Source organism: Cololabis saira, chromosome 24 (assembly GCF_033807715.1).
Source record: "Cololabis saira isolate AMF1-May2022 chromosome 24, fColSai1.1, whole genome shotgun sequence".
Taxonomy (NCBI): Eukaryota; Metazoa; Chordata; class Actinopteri; order Beloniformes; family Belonidae; genus Cololabis; species Cololabis saira.
Window position 1 is genome coordinate 25,033,816 of NC_084610.1, and position 26,368 is coordinate 25,060,183.

General features: G+C 45.1%; 1 protein-coding gene across 1 annotated transcript in view; it reads right to left on the bottom strand.

Annotated features, from left to right (window-relative positions):
- The window catches only part of cavin2b (caveolae associated protein 2b), a 55,599-nt gene extending 29,463 nt beyond the window's left edge, over positions 1 to 26,136 (bottom strand). The window contains exons 1-2 of the mRNA XM_061716226.1: positions 25,769 to 26,136; positions 23,129 to 23,269 (exon numbers count right to left, since the gene is read on the bottom strand). Coding sequence (XP_061572210.1) covers positions 23,129 to 23,269; positions 25,769 to 26,038 — 411 coding nt within the window. The 5' untranslated portion in view covers positions 26,039 to 26,136. The remainder of the gene's footprint in view (positions 1 to 23,128; positions 23,270 to 25,768) is intronic.
- Between the last annotated feature and the right edge of the window lie 232 nt (positions 26,137 to 26,368).

Sequence of the window (26,368 nt, forward strand, 5' to 3'; positions counted from 1 at the left end):
GGAGGAGGCTGCAGGTAATCTGACAGGTGAGACAGAGATACGAGGAGGAGGCTGCAGGTAATCTGACAGGTGAGACAGAGATACGAGGAGGCTGCAGGTAATCTGACAGGTGAGACAGAGATACGAGGAGGAGACTGCAGGTAATCTGACAGGTGAGACAGAGATACGAGGAGGAGGCTGCAGGTAATCTGACAGGTGAGACAGAGATACGAGGAGGCTGCAGGTAATCTGACAGGTGAGACAGAGATACGAGGAGGAGGCTGCAGGTAATCTGACAGGTGAGACAGAGATACGAGGAGGAGACTGCAGGTAATCTGACAGGTGAGACAGAGATACGAGGAGGAGGCTGCAGGTAATCTGACAGGTGAGACAGAGATACGAGGAGGAGACTGCAGGTAATCTGACAGGTGAGACAGAGATACGAGGAGGAGGCTGCAGGTAATCTGACAGGTGAGACAGAGATACGAGGAGGAGGCTGCAGGTAATCTGACAGGTGAGACAGAGATACGAGGAGGCTGCAGGTAATCTGACAGGTGAGACAGAGATACGAGGAGGAGGCTGCAGGTAATCTGACAGGTGAGACAGAGATACGAGGAGGAGGCTGCAGGTAATCTGACAGGTGAGACAGAGATACGAGGAGGAGGCTGCAGGTAATCTGACAGGTGAGACAGAGATACGAGGAGGAGGCTGCAGGTAATCTGACAGGTGAGACAGAGATACGAGGAGGCTGCAGGTAATCTGACAGGTGAGACAGAGATACGAGGAGGAGGCTGCAGGTAATCTGACAGGTGAGACAGAGATACGAGGAGGCTGCAGGTAATCTGACAGGTGAGACAGAGATACGAGGAGGAGACTGCAGGTAATCTGACAGGTGAGACAGAGATACGAGGAGGCTGCAGGTAATCTGACAGGTGAGACAGAGATACGAGGAGGCTGCAGGTAATCTGACAGGTGAGACAGAGATACGAGGAGGCTGCAGGTAATCTGACAGGTGAGACAGAGATACGAGGAGGCTGCAGGTAATCTGACAGGTGAGACAGAGATACGAGGAGGAGGCTGCAGGTAATCTGACAGGTGAGACAGAGATACGAGGAGGAGGCTGCAGGTAATCTGACAGGTGAGACAGAGATACGAGGAGGAGGCTGCAGGTAATCTGACAGGTGAGACAGAGATACGAGGAGGAGACTGCAGGTAATCTGACAGGTGAGACAGAGATACGAGGAGGAGGCTGCAGGTAATCTGACAGGTGAGACAGAGATACGAGGAGGAGGCTGCAGGTAATCTGACAGGTGAGACAGAGATACGAGGAGGCTGCAGGTAATCTGACAGGTGAGACAGAGATACGAGGAGGAGACTGCAGGTAATCTGACAGGTGAGACAGAGATACGAGGAGGAGGCTGCAGGTAATCTGACAGGTGAGACAGAGATACGAGGAGGCTGCAGGTAATCTGACAGGTGAGACAGAGATACGAGGAGGCTGCAGGTAATCTGACAGGTGAGACAGAGATACGAGGAGGAGGCTGCAGGTAATCTGACAGGTGAGACAGAGATACGAGGAGGAGACTGCAGGTAATCTGACAGGTGAGACAGAGATACGAGGAGGAGGCTGCAGGTAATCTGACAGGTGAGACAGAGATACGAGGAGGAGGCTGCAGGTAATCTGACAGGTGAGACAGAGATACGAGGAGGAGGCTGCAGGTAATCTGACAGGTGAGACAGAGATACGAGGAGGAGGCTGCAGGTAATCTGACAGGTGAGACAGAGATACGAGGAGGCTGCAGGTAATCTGACAGGTGAGACAGAGATACGAGGAGGCTGCAGGTAATCTGACAGGTGAGACAGAGATACGAGGAGGAGGCTGCAGGTAATCTGACAGGTGAGACAGAGATACGAGGAGGCTGCAGGTAATCTGACAGGTGAGACAGAGATACGAGGAGGAGACTGCAGGTAATCTGACAGGTGAGACAGAGATACGAGGAGGAGGCTGCAGGTAATCTGACAGGTGAGACAGAGATACGAGGAGGAGGCTGCAGGTAATCTGACAGGTGAGACAGAGATACGAGGAGGAGGCTGCAGGTAATCTGACAGGTGAGACAGAGATACGAGGAGGAGGCTGCAGGTAATCTGACAGGTGAGACAGAGATACGAGGAGGAGGCTGCAGGTAATCTGACAGGTGAGACAGAGATACGAGGAGGCTGCAGGTAATCTGACAGGTGAGACAGAGATACGAGGAGGCTGCAGGTAATCTGACAGGTGAGACAGAGATACGAGGAGGAGGCTGCAGGTAATCTGACAGGTGAGACAGAGATACGAGGAGGAGGCTGCAGGTAATCTGACAGGTGAGACAGAGATACGAGGAGGAGGCTGCAGGTAATCTGACAGGTGAGACAGAGATACGAGGAGGCTGCAGGTAATCTGACAGGTGAGACAGAGATACGAGGAGGAGGCTGCAGGTAATCTGACAGGTGAGACAGAGATACGAGGAGGAGGCTGCAGGTAATCTGACAGGTGAGACAGAGATACGAGGAGGAGGCTGCAGGTAATCTGACAGGTGAGACAGAGATACGAGGAGGAGGCTGCAGGTAATCTGACAGGTGAGACAGAGATACGAGGAGGCTGCAGGTAATCTGACAGGTGAGACAGAGATACGAGGAGGAGACTGCAGGTAATCTGACAGGTGAGACAGAGATACGAGGAGGAGACTGCAGGTAATCTGACAGGTGAGACAGAGATACGAGGAGGAGGCTGCAGGTAATCTGACAGGTGAGACAGAGATACGAGGAGGATGCTGCAGGTAATCTGACAGGTGAGACAGAGATACGAGGAGGCTGCAGGTAATCTGACAGGTGAGACAGAGATACGAGGAGGAGACTGCAGGTAATCTGACAGGTGAGACAGAGATACGAGGAGGAGGCTGCAGGTAATCTGACAGGTGAGACAGACATACGAGGAGGAGGCTGCAGGTAATCTGACAGGTGAGACAGAGATACGAGGAGGCTGCAGGTAATCTGACAGGTGAGACAGAGATACGAGGAGGAGGCTGCAGGTAATCTGACAGGTGAGACAGAGATACGAGGAGGCTGCAGGTAATCTGACAGGTGAGACAGAGATACGAGGAGGCTGCAGGTAATCTGACAGGTGAGACAGAGATACGAGGAGGAGACTGCAGGTAATCTGACAGGTGAGACAGAGATACGAGGAGGAGGCTGCAGGTAATCTGACAGGTGAGACAGAGATACGAGGAGGAGACTGCAGGTAATCTGACAGGTGAGACAGAGATACGAGGAGGAGGCTGCAGGTAATCTGACAGGTGAGACAGAGATACGAGGAGGATGCTGCAGGTAATCTGACAGGTGAGACAGAGATACGAGGAGGCTGCAGGTAATCTGACAGGTGAGACAGAGATACGAGGAGGAGGCTGCAGGTAATCTGACAGGTGAGACAGAGATACGAGGAGGAGGCTGCAGGTAATCTGACAGGTGAGACAGAGATACGAGGAGGAGGCTGCAGGTAATCTGACAGGTGAGACAGAGATACGAGGAGGAGGCTGCAGGTAATCTGACAGGTGAGACAGAGATACGAGGAGGAGGCTGCAGGTAATCTGACAGGTGAGACAGAGATATGAGGAGGAGGCTGCAGGTAATCTGACAGGTGAGACAGAGATACGAGGAGGAGGCTGCAGGTAATCTGACAGGTGAGACAGAGATACGAGGAGGAGACTGCAGGTAATCTGACAGGTGAGACAGAGATACGAGGAGGAGGCTGCAGGTAATCTGACAGGTGAGACAGAGATACGAGGAGGAGGCTGCAGGTAATCTGACAGGTGAGACAGAGATACGAGGAGGAGGCTGCAGGTAATCTGACAGGTGAGACAGAGATACGAGGAGGAGGCTGCAGGTAATCTGACAGGTGAGACAGAGATACGAGGAGGCTGCAGGTAATCTGACAGGTGAGACAGAGATACGAGGAGGAGGCTGCAGGTAATCTGACAGGTGAGACAGAGATACGAGGAGGAGGCTGCAGGTAATCTGACAGGTGAGACAGAGATACGAGGAGGAGGCTGCAGGTAATCTGACAGGTGAGACAGAGATACGAGGAGGAGGCTGCAGGTAAACCGACAGGTGAGACAGAGATACGAGGAGGAGGCTGCAGGTAATCTGACAGGTGAGACAGAGATACGAGGAGGCTGCAGGTAATCTGACAGGTGAGACAGAGATACGAGGAGGAGGCTGCAGGTAATCTGACAGGTGAGACAGAGATACGAGGAGGCTGCAGGTAATCTGACAGGTGAGACAGAGATACGAGGAGGAGGCTGCAGGTAATCTGACAGGTGAGACAGAGATACGAGGAGGAGGCTGCAGGTAATCTGACAGGTGAGACAGAGATACGAGGAGGAGGCTGCAGGTAATCTGACAGGTGAGACAGAGATACGAGGAGGAGGCTGCAGGTAATCTGACAGGTGAGACAGAGATACGAGGAGGAGGCTGCAGGTAATCTGACAGGTGAGACAGAGATACGAGGAGGAGACTGCAGGTAATCTGACAGGTGAGACAGAGATACGAGGAGGAGGCTGCAGGTAATCTGACAGGTGAGACAGAGATACGAGGAGGAGGCTGCAGGTAATCTGACAGGTGAGACAGAGATACGAGGAGGCTGCAGGTAATCTGACAGGTGAGACAGAGATACGAGGAGGAGACTGCAGGTAATCTGACAGGTGAGACAGAGATACGAGGAGGCTGCAGGTAATCTGACAGGTGAGACAGAGATACGAGGAGGAGGCTGCAGGTAATCTGACAGGTGAGACAGAGATACGAGGAGGAGGCTGCAGGTAATCTGACAGGTGAGACAGAGATACGAGGAGGAGGCTGCAGGTAATCTGACAGGTGAGACAGAGATACGAGGAGGCTGCAGGTAATCTGACAGGTGAGACAGAGATACGAGGAGGAGACTGCAGGTAATCTGACAGGTGAGACAGAGATACGAGGAGGAGGCTGCAGGTAATCTGACAGGTGAGACAGAGATACGAGGAGGAGGCTGCAGGTAATCTGACAGGTGAGACAGAGATACGAGGAGGAGGCTGCAGGTAATCTGACAGGTGAGACAGAGATACGAGGAGGAGGCTGCAGGTAATCTGACAGGTGAGACAGAGATACGAGGAGGCTGCAGGTAATCTGACAGGTGAGACAGAGATACGAGGAGGAGGCTGCAGGTAATCTGACAGGTGAGACAGAGATACGAGGAGGAGGCTGCAGGTAATCTGACAGGTGAGACAGAGATACGAGGAGGAGGCTGCAGGTAATCTGACAGGTGAGACAGAGATACGAGGAGGAGACTGCAGGTAATCTGACAGGTGAGACAGAGATACGAGGAGGAGGCTGCAGGTAATCTGACAGGTGAGACAGAGATACGAGGAGGAGGCTGCAGGTAATCTGACAGGTGAGACAGAGATACGAGGAGGAGGCTGCAGGTAATCTGACAGGTGAGACAGAGATACGAGGAGGAGGCTGCAGGTAATCTGACAGGTGAGACAGAGATACGAGGAGGAGGCTGCAGGTAATCTGACAGGTGAGACAGAGATACGAGGAGGAGGCTGCAGGTAATCTGACAGGTGAGACAGAGATACGAGGAGGCTGCAGGTAATCTGACAGGTGAGACAGAGATACGAGGAGGAGGCTGCAGGTAATCTGACAGGTGAGACAGAGATACGAGGAGGAGACTGCAGGTAATCTGACAGGTGAGACAGAGATACGAGGAGGAGGCTGCAGGTAATCTGACAGGTGAGACAGAGATACGAGGAGGCTGCAGGTAATCTGACAGGTGAGACAGAGATACGAGGAGGCTGCAGGTAATCTGACAGGTGAGACAGAGATACGAGGAGGAGGCTGCAGGTAATCTGACAGGTGAGACAGAGATACGAGGAGGAGGCTGCAGGTAATCTGACAGGTGAGACAGAGATACGAGGAGACTGCAGGTAATCTGACAGGTGAGACAGAGATACGAGGAGGAGGCTGCAGGTAATCTGACAGGTGAGACAGAGATACGAGGAGGAGGCTGCAGGTAATCTGACAGGTGAGACAGAGATACGAGGAGGCTGCAGGTAATCTGACAGGTGAGACAGAGATACGAGGAGGCTGCAGGTAATCTGACAGGTTAGGTTTTTTCCAGGTTTTCAGGTTTTTCAGGGTTTTTTTCCGTTTTTTTCAGGTTTTCAGGTTTTTTTTTTTTCGTTTTAATCTTCAGGTTTTCAGGTTTTTTTCAAGTTTTTTCAGGTTTTTTTCAAGTTTTTTCAGGTTTTCAGGGTTTTTTCAGGGTTTTTTCAGGTTTTTTTCAAGTTTTTTCAGGTTTTTTCAGGGTTTTTTTTTCAAGTTTTTTGTTTTTTCAGGCTTTCAGGTTTTTTTTTCATTTTAAGCTTCAGGTTTTCAGGTTTTTTCAGGTTTTCAGGGTTTTTTTTATTTGAATCCTCAGGTTTTCAGGGTTTTTTCAAGTTTTTTCAGGTTTTTTCAGGGGTTTTTTTTCAAGTTTTTTGTTTTTTCAGGCTTTCAGGTTTTTTTTTTCATTTTAAGCTTCAGGTTTTCAGGTTTTCTCAGGTTTTTTCAGGTTTTTTTTAAGGTTTTTTCAGGTTTTTTCAGGGTTTTTTTTCCAGTTTTTCCAGGTTTTCAGGTTTTTTCAGGGTTTTTTTTCCAGTTTTTCCAGGTTTTCAGGTTTTTTCAGGGTTTTTTTTCCAGTTTTTTCAGGTTTTCAGGTTTTTCAGGGTTTTTTTCCGTTTTTTTCAGGTTTTTTCTGGGTTTTTTTCCGTTTTTTTCAGGTTTTTTCAGGTTTTTTCAGTTTTTTTTCAGGTTTTTTCAGGTTTTTTCAGGTTTTTTCAGGTTTTTTCAGGTTTTTTCAGGTTTTTTCAGGGTTTTTTCAGGGTTTTTTTCCGTTTTTTTCAGGTTTTTTCAGGGTTTTTTCAGGTTTTTTCAGTTTTTTTTTCATTTTAAGCTTCAGGTTTTCAGGTTTTTTCAGGTTTTCAGGGTTTTTTTTATTTGAATCCTCAGGTTTTCAGGGTTTTTTCAAGTTTTTTCAGGTTTTTTCAGGGGTTTTTTTTCAAGTTTTTTGTTTTTTCAGGCTTTCAGGTTTTTTTTTTCATTTTAAGCTTCAGGTTTTCAGGTTTTCTCAGGTTTTTTCAGGTTTTTTTTAAGGTTTTTTCAGGTTTTTTCAGGGTTTTTTTTCCAGTTTTTCCAGGTTTTCAGGTTTTTCAGGGTTTTTTTCCGTTTTTTTCAGGTTTTTTCTGGGTTTTTTTCCGTTTTTTTCAGGTTTTTTCAGGTTTTTTCAGTTTTTTTTCAGGTTTTTTCAGGTTTTTTCAGGTTTTTTCAGGTTTTTTCAGGTTTTTTCAGGGTTTTTTCAGGGTTTTTTTCCGTTTTTTTCAGGTTTTTTCAGGGTTTTTTCAGGTTTTTTCAGTTTTTTTTTCATTTTAAGCTTCAGGTTTTCAGGTTTTTTCAGGTTTTCAGGGTTTTTTTTATTTGAATCCTCAGGTTTTCAGGGTTTTTTCAAGTTTTTTCAGGTTTTTTCAGGGGTTTTTTTTAAAGTTTTTTGTTTTTTCAGGCTTTCAGGTTTTTTTTTTCATTTTAAGCTTCAGGTTTTCAGGTTTTCTCAGGTTTTTTCAGGTTTTTTTTAAGGTTTTTTCAGGTTTTTTCAGGGTTTTTTTTCCAGTTTTTCCAGGTTTTCAGGTTTTTCAGGGTTTTTTTCCGTTTTTTTCAGGTTTTTTCTGGGTTTTTTTCCGTTTTTTTCAGGTTTTTTCAGGTTTTTTCAGTTTTTTTTCAGGTTTTTTCAGGTTTTTTCAGGTTTTTTCAGGTTTTTTCAGGTTTTTTCAGGTTTTTTCAGGGTTTTTTCAGGTTTTTTTCCGTTTGTTTCAGGTTTTCAGGTTTTTTCAGGTTTTTTCAGGGGTTTTTTTCAGGTTTTTTCAGGTTTTTTCAGGTTTTTTTCAGGTTTTTTCAGGTTTTTTTCAGGTTTTTTCAGGGTTTTTTCAGGTTTTTTTCAGGTTTTTTCAGGGTTTTTTCAGGTTTTTTTCCGTTTTTTTCAGGTTTTCAGGTTTTTTCAGGTTTTTTTCAGGTTTTTTCAGGGTTTTTTCAGGTTTTTTTCCGTTTCTTTTCAGGTTTTCAGGTTTTTTCAGGGTTTTTTCAGTTTTTTTTCAGGTTTTTTTCAGGTTTTTTTCAGGTTTTTTCAGGGTTTTTTTCCGTTTTTTTCAGGGTTTTTTCAGGTTTTTTCAGTTTTTTTTCAGGTTTTTTCAGCGTTTTTTCAGGGTTTTTTCAGGTTTTTTCAGGGTTTTTTCAGGTTTTTTCAGGGTTTTTTCAGTTTTTTTTCAGGTTTTTTTCAGGTTTTTTCAGGGTTTTTTCAGGTTTTTTCAGGTTTTTTTCAGGTTTTTTTCAGGTTTTTTCAGGGTTTTTTCAGGTTTTTTCAGGGTTTTTTCAGTTTTTTTTCAGGTTTTTTTCAGGTTTTTTCAGGGTTTTTTTCCGTTTTTTTCCGTTTTTTTCAGGTTTTTTCAGGGTTTTTTCAGGTTTTTTCAGTTTTTTTTTCAGGTTTTTTCAGGTTTTTTCAGGTTTTTTTTAAGGTTTTTTCAGGTTTTTTCAGGGGTTTTTTTCCAGTTTTTCCAGGTTTTCAGGTTTTTCAGGGTTTTTTTCCGTTTTTTTCAGGTTTTTTCTGGGTTTTTTTCCGTTTTTTTCAGGTTTTTTCAGGTTTTTTCAGTTTTTTTTCAGGTTTTTTCAGGTTTTTTCAGGTTTTTTCAGGTTTTTTCAGGTTTTTTCAGGTTTTTTCAGGGTTTTTTCAGGGTTTTTTTCCGTTTTTTTCAGGTTTTTTCAGGGTTTTTTCAGGTTTTTTCAGTTTTTTTTTCATTTTAAGCTTCAGGTTTTCAGGTTTTTTCAGGTTTTCAGGGTTTTTTTTATTTGAATCCTCAGGTTTTCAGGGTTTTTTCAAGTTTTTTCAGGTTTTTTCAGGGGTTTTTTTTCAAGTTTTTTGTTTTTTCAGGCTTTCAGGTTTTTTTTTTCATTTTAAGCTTCAGGTTTTCAGGTTTTCTCAGGTTTTTTCAGGTTTTTTTTAAGGTTTTTTCAGGTTTTTTCAGGGTTTTTTTTCCAGTTTTTCCAGGTTTTCAGGTTTTTCAGGGTTTTTTTCCGTTTTTTTCAGGTTTTTTCTGGGTTTTTTTCCGTTTTTTTCAGGTTTTTTCAGGTTTTTTCAGTTTTTTTTCAGGTTTTTTCAGGTTTTTTCAGGTTTTTTCAGGTTTTTTCAGGTTTTTTCAGGTTTTTTCAGGGTTTTTTCAGGGTTTTTTTCCGTTTTTTTCAGGTTTTTTCAGGGTTTTTTCAGGTTTTTTCAGTTTTTTTTTCATTTTAAGCTTCAGGTTTTCAGGTTTTTTCAGGTTTTCAGGGTTTTTTTTATTTGAATCCTCAGGTTTTCAGGGTTTTTTCAAGTTTTTTCAGGTTTTTTCAGGGGTTTTTTTTCAAGTTTTTTGTTTTTTCAGGCTTTCAGGTTTTTTTTTTCATTTTAAGCTTCAGGTTTTCAGGTTTTCTCAGGTTTTTTCAGGTTTTTTTTAAGGTTTTTTCAGGTTTTTTCAGGGTTTTTTTTCCAGTTTTTCCAGGTTTTCAGGTTTTTCAGGGTTTTTTTCCGTTTTTTTCAGGTTTTTTCTGGGTTTTTTTCCGTTTTTTTCAGGTTTTTTCAGGTTTTTTCAGTTTTTTTTCAGGTTTTTTCAGGTTTTTTCAGGTTTTTTCAGGTTTTTTCAGGGTTTTTTCAGGTTTTTTTCCGTTTGTTTCAGGTTTTCAGGTTTTTTCAGGTTTTTTCAGGGGTTTTTTTCAGGTTTTTTCAGGTTTTTTCAGGTTTTTTTCAGGTTTTTTCAGGTTTTTTTCAGGTTTTTTCAGGGTTTTTTCAGGTTTTTTTCAGGTTTTTTCAGGTTTTTTTCAGGTTTTTTCAGGGTTTTTTCAGGTTTTTTTCAGGTTTATTTCAGGTTTTTTCAGGTTTTCAGGTTTTTTCAGGTTTTTTTCAGGTTTTTTCAGGGTTTTTTCAGGTTTTTTTCCGTTTTTTTCAGGTTTTCAGGTTTTTTCAGGTTTTTTTCAGGTTTTTTCAGGGTTTTTTCAGGTTTTTTTCCGTTTTTTTTCAGGTTTTCAGGTTTTTTCAGGGTTTTTTCAGTTTTTTTTCAGGTTTTTTTCAGGTTTTTTTCAGGTTTTTTCAGGGTTTTTTTCCGTTTTTTTCAGGGTTTTTTCAGGTTTTTTCAGTTTTTTTTCAGGTTTTTTCAGCGTTTTTTCAGGGTTTTTTCAGGTTTTTTCAGGGTTTTTTCAGGTGAGACAGAGATACGAGGAGGAGGCTGCAGGTAATCTGACAGGTGAGACAGAGATACGAGGAGGCTGCAGGTAATCTGACAGGTGAGACAGAGATACGAGGAGGAGGCTGCAGGTAATCTGACAGGTGAGACAGAGATACGAGGAGGAGACTGCAGGTAATCTGACAGGTGAGACAGAGATACGAGGAGGCTGCAGGTAATCTGACAGGTGAGACAGAGATACGAGGAGGAGACTGCAGGTAATCTGACAGGTGAGACAGAGATACGAGGAGGAGACTGCAGGTAATCTGACAGGTGAGACAGAGATACGAGGAGGAGGCTGCAGGTAATCTGACAGGTGAGACAGAGATACGAGGAGGAGGCTGCAGGTAATCTGACAGGTGAGACAGAGATACGAGGAGGCTGCAGGTAATCTGACAGGTGAGACAGAGATACGAGGAGGAGGCTGCAGGTAATCTGACAGGTGAGACAGAGATACGAGGAGGAGGCTGCAGGTAATCTGACAGGTGAGACAGAGATACGAGGAGGAGGCTGCAGGTAATCTGACAGGTGAGACAGAGATACGAGGAGGAGGCTGCAGGTAATCTGACAGGTGAGACAGAGATACGAGGAGGCTGCAGGTAATCTGACAGGTGAGACAGAGATACGAGGAGGCTGCAGGTAAACCGACAGGTGAGACAGAGATACGAGGAGGAGGCTGCAGGTAATCTGACAGGTGAGACAGAGATACGAGGAGGAGACTGCAGGTAATCTGACAGGTGAGACAGAGATACGAGGAGGAGGCTGCAGGTAATCTGACAGGTGAGACAGAGATACGAGGAGGAGACTGCAGGTAATCTGACAGGTGAGACAGAGATACGAGGAGGAGGCTGCAGGTAATCTGACAGGTGAGACAGAGATACGAGGAGGAGGCTGCAGGTAATCTGACAGGTGAGGTTTTTTCAGGTTTTCAGGTTTTTTCCGTTTTTTTTCAGGTTTTTTCAGGTTTTTTTCCGTTTTTTTTCAGGTTTGCAGGTTTTTTCAGAGTTTTTTCAGGTTTTTTCAGGGTTTTTTCAGGTTTTTTTCAGGTTTTCAAGTTTTTTTTGTTTTTTTTTTCAGGTTTAAGGTTTCTTTTCATTTTAATCTTCAGGTTTTCAGGCTTTTTTCAGGGTTTTTTTCAGGTTTTTTTCAAGTTTTTTCAGGTTTTTTCAGGGTTTTTTTCAAGTTTTTTTAGGTTTTTCAGGGTTTTTTTTCAAGTTTTTTCAGGTTTTTTCAGGGTTTTTTTCAAGTTTTTTTAGGTTTTTCAGGTTTTTTTCAAGTTTTTTCAGGTTTTTTCAGGCTTTCAGGTTTTTTTTTTTCATTTTAAGCTTCAGGTTTTCAGGTTTTCTCAGGTTTTTTCAGGTTTTTTCAGGTTTTCAGGGTTTTTTTTCAAGTTTTTTCAGGTTTTTTTCAGGTTTTCAAGTTTTTTTGTTTTTTTTTCAGGTTTAAGGTTTCTTTTCATTTTAATCTTCAGGTTTTCAGGCTTTTTTCAGGGGTTTTTTTCAGGTTTTTTCAGGTTTTTTCAGGCTTTCAGGTTTTTTTTAAAATTTTTTCAGGGTTTTTCAGGGGTTTTTTTCAAGTTTTTTCAGGGTTTTTTTTTAAAGTTTTTTCAGGTTTTTTCCCGTTTTTTTTTCAGGTTGGACTACAGGTGAGACAGAGATACGAGGAGGCTGCAGGTAATCTGACAGGTGAGACAGAGATACGAGGAGGAGGCTGCAGGTAATCTGACAGGTGAGACAGAGATACGAGGAGGCTGCAGGTAATCTGACAGGTGAGACAGAGATACGAGGAGGAGGCTGCAGGTAATCTGACAGGTGAGACAGAGATACGAGGAGGAGGCTGCAGGTAATCTGACAGGTGAGACAGAGATACGAGGAGGAGGCTGCAGGTAATCTGACAGGTGAGACAGAGATACGAGGAGGAGGCTGCAGGTAATCTGACAGGTGAGACAGAGATACGAGGAGGAGGCTGCAGGTAATCTGACAGGTGAGACAGAGATACGAGGAGGCTGCAGGTAATCTGACAGGTGAGACAGAGATACGAGGAGGAGGCTGCAGGTAATCTGACAGGTGAGACAGAGATACGAGGAGGAGGCTGCAGGTAATCTGACAGGTGAGACAGAGATACGAGGAGGAGACTGCAGGTAATCTGACAGGTGAGACAGAGATACGAGGAGGAGGCTGCAGGTAATCTGACAGGTGAGACAGAGATACGAGGAGGAGACTGCAGGTAATCTGACAGGTGAGACAGAGATACGAGGTGAGTCCTCGACTACAGGTACAGGTCCAGTACTAAATTGAAATTTTGAGAAAAAAGTCGAGAAGAAAGTTGAAATTTTGAGAAAAAAGATGAAATTTTGATGAAAAAGTTGAAATTTTGAGAAGAAAATCGTGAAAAAAGTTGAAATTTTGATGAAAAAAGTTGAAATTTTGATGAAAAAGTTGAAATTTTGAGAAAAAGGTGAAATTTTGAGAAAAAAGTCGAGAAGAAAGTTGAAATTTTGAGAATAAAGATAAATTTTGATGAAAAAGTTGAAATTTTTAAAAGAAAATCGAGAAAAAAGTTGAAACTTTGATGAAAAAAGTTGAAATTTTGATGAAAAAGTTGAAATTTTGAGAAAAAGGTGAAATTTTGAGAAAAATGTTGAAATGTCGAAAACGCACGAAAGAACGAACGCACGAAAAAACGCACACTCGCACGCAAAAACGCCCGCACGCCCGCACGCCCGCACGCCCGCACGCCCGCACGCACGCCTGCACGAAAAAATGCACGCACGGAAAAGAGCACGAAAAAACGCACGAAAAAACGCATGAAAAAACGCACGAAAAAAGGCACGAAAAACCGCACACTCGCACGCAAAATGGACGCACGCAAAAACGCAAAAAAAACGCAAAAACACACGCACGCACGCCCGCACGCCCGGACGAAAAAATGCTCGCACGCAAAACGCACGAATGCACGCATGAAAAAACGCACGAAGAAACGCACGAAAAAACGCACGAAAAAACGCACAAAAAAACGCACGAAAAAAAAACGCACGAAAAAACGCACGAAAAAACGCACAAAAAAACGCATGAAAAAACGCATGAAAAAACGCATGAGAAAACGCATGAGAAAACGCACGAACGCACGAAAAAACGCACGCACGAAAAAAAGGAAAAAAAGGGGAAATGTCAAGAAAAAAAGGAAGGAAACCTGGACTAGAGGAAACCTGAAAAAACCTGAAAGATACAAGGAGGAGGCTGCAGGTAATCTGACAGGTGAGACAGAGATACGAGGAGGAGACTGCAGGTAATCTGACAGGTGAGACAGAGATACGAGGAGGCTGCAGGTAATCTGACAGGTGAGACAGAGATACGAGGAGGCTGCAGGTAATCTGACAGGTGAGACAGAGATACGAGGAGGAGGCTGCAGGTAATCTGACAGGTGAGACAGAGATACGAGGAGGAGACTGCAGGTAATCTGACAGGTGAGACAGAGATACGAGGAGGAGGCTGCAGGTAATCTGACAGGTGAGACAGAGATACGAGGAGGCTGCAGGTAATCTGACAGGTGAGACAGAGATACGAGGAGGAGGCTGCAGGTAATCTGACAGGTGAGACAGAGATACGAGGAGGAGGCTGCAGGTAATCTGACAGGTGAGACAGAGATACGAGGAGGAGACTGCAGGTAATCTGACAGGTGAGACAGAGATACGAGGAGGAGACTGCAGGTAATCTGACAGGTGAGACAGAGATACGAGGAGGCTGCAGGTAATCTGACAGGTGAGACAGAGATACGAGGAGGAGGCTGCAGGTAATCTGACAGGTGAGACAGAGATACGAGGAGGAGGCTGCAGGTAATCTGACAGGTGAGACAGAGATACGAGGAGGCTGCAGGTAATCTGACAGGTGAGACAGAGATACGAGGAGGCTGCAGGTAATCTGACAGGTGAGACAGAGATACGAGGAGGAGGCTGCAGGTAATCTGACAGGTGAGACAGAGATACGAGGAGGCTGCAGGTAATCTGACAGGTGAGACAGAGATACGAGGAGGAGGCTGCAGGTAATCTGACAGGTGAGACAGAGATACGAGGAGGAGGCTGCAGGTAATCTGACAGGTGAGACAGAGATACGAGGAGGAGGCTGCAGGTAATCTGACAGGTGAGACAGAGATACGAGGAGGAGGCTGCAGGTAATCTGACAGGTGAGACAGAGATACGAGGAGGCTGCAGGTAATCTGACAGGTGAGACAGAGATACGAGGAGGAGGCTGCAGGTAATCTGACAGGTGAGACAGAGATACGAGGAGGCTGCAGGTAATCTGACAGGTGAGACAGAGATACGAGGAGGCTGCAGGTAATCTGACAGGTGAGACAGAGATACGAGGAGGAGGCTGCAGGTAATCTGACAGGTGAGACAGAGATACGAGGAGGAGGCTGCAGGTAATCTGACAGGTGAGACAGAGATACGAGGAGGAGACTGCAGGTAATCTGACAGGTGAGACAGAGATACGAGGAGAGTCCTGGACTACAGGTACAGGTCCAGTACTAAATTGAAATTTTGAGAAAAAAGTAGAAATTTTGATGAAAAAAGATGACATTTTGATGAAAAAGTTCAAATTTTGATGAAAAAGTAGAAATTTTGAAAAAAAAGTTGAGAAGAAAATCGAGAAAAAAGTTGAAATTTTGATGAAAAAAGTTGAAATTTTGATGAAAAAGTTGAAATTTTGAGAAAATGTGAAATTTTGAGAAAAAAGTCGAGAAGAAAGTTGAAATTTTGATGAAAAAAGTTGAAATTTTGATGAAAAAGTTGAAATTTTGAGAAAAAGGTGAAATTTTGAGAAAAAAGTCGAGAAGAAAGTTGAAATTTTGATGAAAAAGTTGAAATTTTGATGAAAAAGTTGAAATTTTGAGAAAAAAGTTGAGAAGAAAGTTGAAATTTTGAGAAAAAAGATGAAATTTTGAGAAGAAAATTGAGAAAAAAGTTGAAATTTTGATGAAAAAAGTTGAAATTTTGAGAAAAAAGTTGAAATTTTGATGAAAAAGTAGAAATTCTGAAAAAAAATGAAATTTTGAGAAAAAAAGTCGAGAAGAAAGTTAAAATTTTGAGAAAAAGATGAAATTTTGATGAAAAAGTTGAAATTTTGAGAAGAAAATCGAGAAAAAAGTTGAAATTTTGATGAAAAAGTTGAAATTTTGAGAAGAAAATCGAGAAAAAAGTTGAAATTTTGATGAAAAAAGTTGAAATTTTGATGAAAAAGTTGAAATTTTGAGAAAAAGGTTAAATTTTGAGAAAAAAGTCGAAATGTCGAAAACGCACGAAAGAACGAACGCATGAAAAAACGCACTGGCTGCAGGTAATCTGACAGGTGAGACAGAGATACGAGGAGGAGGCTGCAGGTAATCTGACAGGTGAGACAGAGATACGAGGAGGAGACTGCAGGTAATCTGACAGGTGAGACAGAGATACGAGGAGGAGACTGCAGGTAATCTGACAGGTGAGACAGAGATACGAGGAGGAGGCTGCAGGTAATCTGACAGGTGAGACAGAGATACGAGGAGGCTGCAGGTAATCTGACAGGTGAGACAGAGATACGAGGAGGAGGCTGCAGGTAATCTGACAGGTGAGACAGAGATACGAGGAGGCTGCAGGTAATCTGACAGGTGAGACAGAGATACGAGGAGGAGGCTGCAGGTAATCTGACAGGTGAGACAGAGATACGAGGAGGAGACTGCAGGTAATCTGACAGGTGAGACAGAGATACGAGGAGGAGACTGCAGGTAATCTGACAGGTGAGACAGAGATACGAGGAGGCTGCAGGTAATCTGACAGGTGAGACAGAGATACGAGGAGGAGGCTGCAGGTAATCTGACAGGTGAGACAGAGATACGAGGAGGAGGCTGCAGGTAATCTGACAGGTGAGACAGAGATACGAGGAGGAGGCTGCAGGTAATCTGACAGGTGAGACAGAGATACGAGGAGGAGGCTGCAGGTAATCTGACAGGTGAGACAGAGATACGAGGAGGAGGCTGCAGGTAATCTGACAGGTGAGACAGAGATACGAGGAGGCTGCAGGTAATCTGACAGGTGAGACAGAGATACGAGGAGGAGGCTGCAGGTAATCTGACAGGTGAGACAGAGATACGAGGAGGAGGCTGCAGGTAATCTGACAGGTGAGACAGAGATACGAGGAGGAGGCTGCAGGTAATCTGACAGGTGAGACAGAGATACGAGGAGGAGGCTGCAGGTAATCTGACAGGTGAGACAGAGATACGAGGAGGAGACTGCAGGTAATCTGACAGGTGAGACAGAGATACGAGGAGGAGGCTGCAGGTAATCTGACAGGTGAGACAGAGATACGAGGAGGAGGCTGCAGGTAATCTGACAGGTGAGACAGAGATACGAGGAGGAGGCTGCAGGTAATCTGACAGGTGAGACAGAGATACGAGGAGGAGGCTGCAGGTAATCTGACAGGTGAGACAGAGATACGAGGAGGAGGCTGCAGGTAATCTGACAGGTGAGACAGAGATACGAGGTGAGTCCTGGACTACAGGTACAGGTCCAGTACTAAATTGAAATTTTGAGAAAAAAGTCGAGAAAAAAGTAGAAATTTTGAGAAAAAAGATGAAATTTTGATGAAAAAGTTGAAATTTTGAGAAGAAAATCGTGAAAAAAGTTGAAACTTTGATGAAAAAAGTTGAAATTTTGATGAAAAAGTTGAAATTTTGAAAAAAAGGTGAAATTTTGAGAAAAAAGTCGAGAAGAAAGTTGAAATTTTGAGAAAAAAGATGACATTTTGATGAAAAAGTTGAAATTTTGAGAAGAAAATCGTGAAAAAAGTTGAAATTTTGATGAAAAAAGTTGAAATTTTGATGAAAAAGGTGAAATTTTGAGAAAAAAGTCGAGAAGAAAGTTGAAATTTTGAGAAAAAAGATGAAATTTTGATGAAAAAGTCGAAATTTTGAGAAGAAAATCGTGAAAAAAGTTGAAATTTTGATGAAAAAAGTTGAAATTTTAATGAAAAAAGTTGAAATTTTGAGAAAAAAGTCGAAATGTCGAAAACGCACGAAAGAACGAACGCACGAAAAAACGAACGCACGAAAAAACGCACACTTGCACGCAAAATGGACGCACGCCAAAGCGCACGCACGCACGCCCGGACGAAAAAAACGCACGCACGAAAAAACGCACGAAAAAACGCACGAAAAATAGATGAAAAAACGCACGAAAAAACGCATGAAAAAACGCACGAACGCACGAAAAAAAGGAAAAAAAGGCGAAATGTCAAGAATAAAAGGAAGGAAACCTGGACTAGAGGAAACCTGAAAAAACCTGAAAGATACGAGGAGGAGGCTGCAGGTAATCTGACAGGTGAGACAGAGATACGAGGAGGCTGCAGGTAATCTGACAGGTGAGACAGAGATACGAGGAGGAGGCTGCAGGTAATCTGACAGGTGAGACAGAGATACGAGGAGGAGGCTGCAGGTAATCTGACAGGTGAGACAGAGATACGAGGAGGCTGCAGGTAATCTGACAGGTGAGACAGAGATACGAGGAGGCTGCAGGTAATCTGACAGGTGAGACAGAGATACGAGGAGGAGGCTGCAGGTAATCTGACAGGTGAGACAGAGATACGAGGAGGAGGCTGCAGGTAATCTGACAGGTGAGACAGAGATACGAGGAGGAGGCTGCAGGTAATCTGACAGGTGAGACAGAGATACGAGGAGGCTGCAGGTAATCTGACAGGTGAGACAGAGATACGAGGAGGAGGCTGCAGGTAATCTGACAGGTGAGACAGAGATACGAGGAGGAGGCTGCAGGTAATCTGACAGGTGAGACAGAGATACGAGGAGGCTGCAGGTAATCTGACAGGTGAGACAGAGATACGAGGAGGCTGCAGGTAATCTGACAGGTGAGACAGAGATACGAGGAGGAGACTGCAGGTAATCTGACAGGTGAGACAGAGATACGAGGAGGCTGCAGGTAATCTGACAGGTGAGACAGAGATACGAGGAGGAGGCTGCAGGTAATCTGACAGGTGAGACAGAGATACGAGGAGGAGGCTGCAGGTAATCTGACAGGTGAGACAGAGATACGAGGAGGAGGCTGCAGGTAATCTGACAGGTGAGACAGAGATACGAGGAGGAGGCTGCAGGTAATCTGACAGGTGAGACAGAGATACGAGGAGGAGGCTGCAGGTAATCTGACAGGTGAGACAGAGATACGAGGAGGAGGCTGCAGGTAATCTGACAGGTGAGACAGAGATACGAGGAGGAGGCTGCAGGTAATCTGACAGGTGAGACAGAGATACGAGGAGGCTGCAGGTAATCTGACAGGTGAGACAGAGATACGAGGAGGAGGCTGCAGGTAATCTGACAGGTGAGACAGAGATACGAGGAGGAGACTGCAGGTAATCTGACAGGTGAGACAGAGATACGAGGAGGAGGCTGCAGGTAATCTGACAGGTGAGACAGAGATACGAGGAGGAGGCTGCAGGTAATCTGACAGGTGAGACAGAGATACGAGGAGGAGGCTGCAGGTAATCTGACAGGTGAGACAGAGATACGAGGAGGAGGCTGCAGGTAATCTGACAGGTGAGACAGAGATACGAGGAGGAGGCTGCAGGTAATCTGACAGGTGAGACAGAGATACGAGGAGGAGGCTGCAGGTAATCTGACAGGTGAGACAGAGATACGAGGAGGAGGCTGCAGGTAATCTGACAGGTGAGACAGAGATACGAGGAGGAGACTGCAGGTAATCTGACAGGTGAGACAGAGATACGAGGAGGAGGCTGCAGGTAATCTGACAGGTGAGACAGAGATACGAGGAGGAGGCTGCAGGTAATCTGACAGGTGAGTCCTGGACTACAGGTACAGGTCCAGTACTAAATTGAAATTTTGAGAAAAAAGTTGAGAAAAAAGTTGAAATTTTAATAAAAAAGTTGAAATTTTGATGAAAAAGTAGAAATTTTGAAAAAATTTGAAATTTTGAGAAAAAAGTCGAGAAGAAAGTTGAAATTTTGAGAAAAAAGATGAAATTTTGATGAAAAAGTTGAAATTTTGATGAAAAAGTTGAAATTTTGAGAAGAAAACCGGGAAAAAAGTTGAAATTTTGATGAAAAAAGTTGAAATTTTGAGAAAAAAGATAAAATTTTGATGAAAAAGTTGAAATTTTGAGAAGAAAACCGAGAAAAAAGTTGAAATTTTGATGAAAAAAGTTGAAATTTTGATGAAAAAAGTTGAAATTTTGAGAAAAAAAATGAAATTTTGATGAAAAAGTTGAAATTTTGATGAAAAAGTTGAAATTTTGAGAAGAAAATCGAGAAAAAAGTTGAAATTTTGATGAAAAAAGTTGAAATTTTGATGAAAAAGTTGAAATTTTGATGAAAAAAGTTGAAATTTTGAGTAAAAGGTGAAATTTTGAGAAAAATGTCGAAAACGCACGAAAGAACGAACGCACGAAAAAACGCACACTCGCACACAAAATGGACGCACGCAAAAACGCACGCCCGCACGCCCGGACGAAAAAACGCACGCATGGAAAAAAGCACGAAAAAATGCATGAAAAAACGCATGAAAAAACAAACGAACGCACGAAAAAACGCACGAAAAAACGCATGAAAAAACAAACGAACGCACGAAAAAACGCACGCACGAAAAAAAGGAAAAAAAGGCGAAATGTCAAGAAAAAAAGGAAGGAAACCTGGACTAGAGGAAACCTGAAAAAACCTGAAAGATACAAGGAGGAGGCTGCAGGTAATCTGACAGGTGAGACAGAGATACGAGGAGGAGGCTGCAGGTAATCTGACAGGTGAGACAGAGATACGAGGAGGAGGCTGCAGGTAATCTGACAGGTGAGACAGAGATACGAGGAGGAGGCTGCAGGTAATCTGACAGGTGAGACAGAGATACGAGGAGGCTGCAGGTAATCTGACAGGTGAGACAGAGATACGAGGAGGCTGCAGGTAATCTGACAGGTGAGACAGAGATACGAGGAGGAGACTGCAGGTAATCTGACAGGTGAGACAGAGATACGAGGAGGAGGCTGCAGGTAATCTGACAGGTGAGACAGAGATACGAGGAGGAGGCTGCAGGTAATCTGACAGGTGAGACAGAGATACGAGGAGGAGGCTGCAGGTAATCTGACAGGTGAGACAGAGATACGAGGAGGAGGCTGCAGGTAATCTGACAGGTGAGTCCTGGACTACAGGTACAGGTCGAGTACTAAATTGAGATTTTGAGAAAATGTGAAATTTTGAGAAAAAAGTAGAGAAGAAAGTTGAAATTTTGAGAAAAAAGATGAAATTTGGATGAAAAAGTTGAAATTTTGAGAAGAAAATCGCGAAAAAAGTTGAAATTTTGATGAAAAAAGTTGAAATTTTGATGAAAAAGGTGAAATTTTGAGAAAAAAGTCGAAATGTCGAAAACGTAACGAAAGAACGAACACACGAAAAAACGCACACTCGCACGCACGCCCGCACGAAAAAACGCACGCACGGAAAAGAGCACGAAAAAACGCACGAAAAAACGCATGAAAAAACGCACGAAAAAACGCACGAAAAAACGCATGAAAAAACGCATGAAAAAATGCACGAAAAATGCACGAAAAAACGCACGAAAAAACGCATGAAAAAACGCACGAAAAAACGCACGAAAAAACGCATGAAAAAACGCACGAAAAAACGCACGAAAAAACGCACGAAAAAACGCATGAAAAAAACGCACGAAAAAACGCACGAAAAAACGCACGAAAAAACGCATGAAAAAACGCATGAAAAAATGCACGAAAAATGCACGAAAAAACGCATGAAAAAACGCATGAAAATACGCATGAAAAAACGCATGAAAAAATGCACGAAAAAACGCACGAAAAAATGCACGAACGCACGAAAAAACGCACGAAAAAACGCACGAAAAAACGCATGAAAAAACGCACGAAAAAACGCATGAAAAAACGCACGAAAAACGCATGAAAAAATGCACGAAAAAACGCACGAAAAAACGCACGAACGCACGAAAAAACGCACGCACGAAAAAAAGGAGAAAAAGGCGAAATGTCAAGAAAAAAATGAAGGAAACCTGGACTAGAGGAAACCTGAAAAAACCTGAAAGATACGAGGAGGAGGCTGCAGGTAATCTGACAGGTGAGACAGAGATACGAGGAGGAGGCTGCAGGTAATCTGACAGGTGAGACAGAGATACGAGGAGGAGGCTGCAGGTAATCTGACAGGTGAGACAGAGATACGAGGAGGCTGCAGGTAATCTGACAGGTGAGACAGAGATACGAGGAGGCTGCAGGTAAACCGACAGGTGAGACAGAGATACGAGGAGGAGGCTGCAGGTAATCTGACAGGTGAGACAGAGATACGAGGAGGAGGCTGCAGGTAATCTGACAGGTGAGACAGAGATACGAGGAGGCTGCAGGTAATCTGACAGGTGAGACAGAGATACGAGGAGGAGGCTGCAGGTAATCTGACAGGTGAGACAGAGATACGAGGAGGAGGCTGCAGGTAATCTGACAGGTGAGACAGAGATACGAGGAGGCTGCAGGTAATCTGACAGGTGAGACAGAGATACGAGGAGGAGGCTGCAGGTAATCTGACAGGTGAGACAGAGATACGAGGAGGAGGCTGCAGGTAATCTGACAGGTGAGACAGAGATACGAGGAGGAGGCTGCAGGTAATCTGACAGGTGAGACAGAGATACGAGGAGGAGGCTGCAGGTAATCTGACAGGTGAGACAGAGATACGAGGAGGCTGCAGGTAATCTGACAGGTGAGACAGGTGTTTCCTGACAGGTGACAGTTATGACAGGTGAGGTTTAGGTTAGGGGTGGGGTTGGGGTTAGTAAGTTGCCAACAGTGGAGTTAAGGCTGAATTATGGTTCTGCGTCAAACCAACGCAGAGCACACGCCGTCGCCGTGACGCCGTCGCCGTGACGCCGTCGCCGTGACGCCGTCGCCGTGACGCCGTCGCCGTGACGCCGTCGCCGTGACGCCGTCGCCGTGACGCCGTCGCCGTGACGCCGTCGCCGTGACGCCGTCGCCGTGACGCCGTCGCCGTGACGCCGTCGCCGTGACGCCGTCATGAACCATTCGGACTCCGTCACTCCATTTCTCCGTGGGGCAGCACCCCCCGTGACCGCTAGTTAGCGATTTTTTCCTGAATGGTTTATCAGACTTTTTCCGGTCACAGTAAATCAAAGAGATAAGGATAACTATTGTGCAAAAAACCAAAACAAAAGAAATCACACATAAACGAAGAAAAGACCCCTGAAAGTTCACGACTGCTTCAAACCGGAAACTGGAAATGCGTTGCTTCCAAGAACCAATCACAGCCCTCTCGTCTGCGTCGCCTCCACGCGTAGTTACAGTTTTCGGGAGGTGACGTCAGTGACGGCGCAGGTGACGGTGTGTGGTCTGCGTGGACGAAAACCCCACGCCGTAGGCACGGCGACGTTTTGACGCAGAACTATAACTCAGCCTTTAGCGTTAGCCCCCTCTACTGACCTCCTTCATGGTGACGGACAGCTTGCAGCTCTTGTCCAGCAGCTTGCTGACGGTGTTGGAGGTTAGGGTTAGTAGTTAGGGTTAGTAGTTGGGGTGTTAGGGTTAGTAGTTGGGGTTAGGGTGGTGTTATGGTGGTGTTATGGTGGTGTTAGGGTGGGGTACCCACCTCCTTCATGGTGACGGACAGCTTGCGGCTCTTGTCCAGCAGCTTGCTGACCGTGTTGGAGGTTAGAGTTAGTAGTTAGGGTTAGGGTTAGGGTTAGGGTGTTAGGGTGTTAGAGTTAGGGTGGTGTCAGGGTGGGGTTAGGGTGGGGGTACCCACCTCCTTCATGGTGACGGACAGCTTGCGGCTCTTGTCCAGCAGCTTGCTGACCGTGTTGGACGTGTGGCTGTGACTCTTGGCCAGTTTGGTCATGTCGGCCTGGATCCCCCGGACCACGCCCTCCATCTCCATCTGGTGCGTCTGACAACCAATAAGATAACAACTTTACTACCGTTCATCAATTATTGTTTATGCATTATTATGCTTATGCATAACTTTTGGTTCACCTTTTAGTAAATCTTCTATCCCGGTACTTTCTACCATCTACAAATGCAGAAATGTTCATATCCTTCATTACATTTATGAAGTGATTAGTCTCCTCCTGGTCTTGGTTTCTCCGTTTAGAAGAACTTCCTGGACTCAAAAGACCAAGATTCCTTGTAAAAGAACAGAAAACAGATTCCTGTTCCTTCTGACGGGGAAATCCTGTTAGGCTAAACATGACCAAATATCCAGGTTGGAAAAGGAGTAACCCAGGGCTCATATTGGAGTTTTTAAAAACCAGAATATGAGCATATTTCGGTTATTCAAAGGGGTTATTGGTGTTTACGTGGTCGTGTAACCGGGTTATTGCTAATATTCCGGTTTTAAAAGGGTTATTGATGCTGGAAACGTAGTCACTGTCATCCCCCATGTGAGTGTTGGACTATATAACAATTGCGTTCATAAGGATAAAGTTGTTTAAAAAACAAAAATGAAAGAAATAGTCCCTTCTCCCCGTGTTTGTCTGCCTGTCGTGCATGTTGTCTGTTTACTGTTAGGCAGTTGTCGCATCAGAAGTGACAGCAGGAAACTCAGGCTGAGTTTCAGCAGCTGGAGTTGATTAAAAACTCTCTCCGTTCAGCATGGACGAGACCAGACTACCAAACCAGACTACCAAACCAGACTACCAAACCAGACTGCCAAACCTCTCCTTGTTCTCCATCAAGAGGGACGTCGCCGTTGATAAGAGCACGGTGATTGAAAGGTTTGCGGTGATGAAGAACCGGCTGATGGTTCTATGATGAGGTCACACACATACTGTGAATAGTTCGGATTTGAAAAAGTTTTAAAATTAAAGTTTTTGCATTTTGGATCTTTCAATGTGTACTTTTTTCCCTCCTTGGATGCAAATATTTGTTGTTGTGGTTCTCTGCACACTGCTGGATGAAACCATCATAATATTAATTATTTATGATAACATTGTCATAATGCTGAATATCAGGCCTTTCCTATATTGTTTGTTGCTGTTTGACGCCGTGTCGCTCAGTCAATGTGTTAAATACATGTCACATTGTAAACTGTTGTGTAGGTTGAACACGTGTGTCTGAATTGTGCTACTCGGCGAATCCGACATCACTGGATGTCATTAGATTTTTATCTCCAGGTTGATACTTATATCTCAAAGTCTGCATTAGGCTGATAATAAGGTTTGACATAATGACTGGTAAATCCATGGCGCTAGAACCTCATGTGAATGTTCTGACCTTGAGCTGCTGCTGGGGTTGTATGTCGAGGGCTGATCTGTGGCTTTTTTAGTTTTTAGCGATTATGTTTTAACGGGAATGTTTAGGCCACAAGGGCCCATCTAGAATGCTTGGCCCCCCCTGGGCTGGGACCCTGCTGGTACCCTGGAGACCCCTGGTACCCTGGAGACCCCTGGGACCCTAGAGACCCCTGGTACCCTGGAGACCCCTGGTACCCTGGAGACCCCTGGTACCCTGGAGACCCCTGGGACCCTAGAGACCCCTGGTACCCTGGAGACCCCTGGTACCCTGGAGACCCCTGGTACCCTGGAGACCCCTGGTACCCTTGAGACCCCTGGTACCCAGGAGACCCCTGGTACCCTGGAGACCCCTGGTACCCTGGAGACCCCTGGTACCCTGGAGACCCCTGGTACCCTGGAGACCCCTGGGACCCTAGAGACCCCTGGTACCCTGGAGACCCCTGGTACCCTGGAGACCCCTGGTACCCTGGAGACCCCTGGGACCCTGGAGACCCCTGGTACCCTGGAGACCCCTGGTACCCTGGAGACCCCTGGTACCCTGGAGACCCCTGGTACCCTGGAGACCCCTGCTCCGCCCCTAACCCTAACCTCAGTAATGAGGCCCTGCTACAGGCCCGTCTCCAGGGTGGGGACCCCTAACCCTAATCCTAACCGTCTTCAGGGTGGGGTCCATAACTCCAGTCTGGTTGACGCCTCTGCTTGTTCTTTATTTTCCATGTTTGTGTAGAAGGCCCAGCCCCCGGCCCTGGACCCGTTAGCCTCCCAGACCCCCCAGGACAGAACCCCCAACTAAGCTTCTCTTAACTCTTTTCCATCAGCAGGAAAGTTGACAGTTGTATCAGAATGTTTTTAAAAGAGTCTGGTCCTGATCCTGAACCCCCAGCACCAACATGTTTGTAGTTTCAGTAAAGTTTCACAGTTAAACCGGACACTTTTAAACATGAGGTTCCTGTCAGTTCTGACCCTGGAGACCAGGGAGGTCCAGACCTCTGACCTCCTGGTCTCCTGGTCTCTGGTCGTCCCCGTGTGAACACTACCAGGTGTCTCCGGTCGTCCCCAGGGTCCCCTGTCGTCCCCAGGTCCCCGTGTGAACAGCTACAGGTGTCCCCTGTCGTCCCGTGTGAACACTAAAAGGTGTCTCGGGTGCGTCTCACCTCCATCTTGTGCTGGTTGTCCTGCACGGCGTCCAGCATGTTGACCAGCTTGTCCAGCAGCGTGAGGACGGTGATGGCGTTGACGGGTCCCTGACTGATCTTCTCCAGGTCTGCAGTGGGGGACGTGGGCGCGGCCTGGTCCTGGTCCTGGTCCCGGTCCTGGGCCTGCAGGTCCTGGACCCGGTCCTGGTCCTGGTCCACCGGGGGGACCAGCAGGTCCACCGGGGGGACCATCAGGTCCTGGCTCTGGTGGGTCTCCGTCGTCACCATGTCCACGCTGTCGTCCAAAACTACCAGGTTTTAACAAACTCTCTCTGGCAGAAACTCGGAGACGACGGGGCCTCGCCTTCCTCTGGTGTGTGTGTGAGTGTGTGTGTGTGTGTGTGTGTGTGTGTGTGTGTGTGAGAGAGTGTGTGAGAGTGTGTGTGAGAGTGTGCTGCTCTCTGATTGGCTGCTGGGAGAAAAACTTTCCAGAGAACTTCCCGGCTGGAAACTCCTTTAACTCTTTCACTGCTGGAACGCTGGAGGATAAAAACTAGAGAGAGTCGACTGCTGTGTCAATAACACGCTCTTAATCTGAAAGGAACACCTTTAATCTGA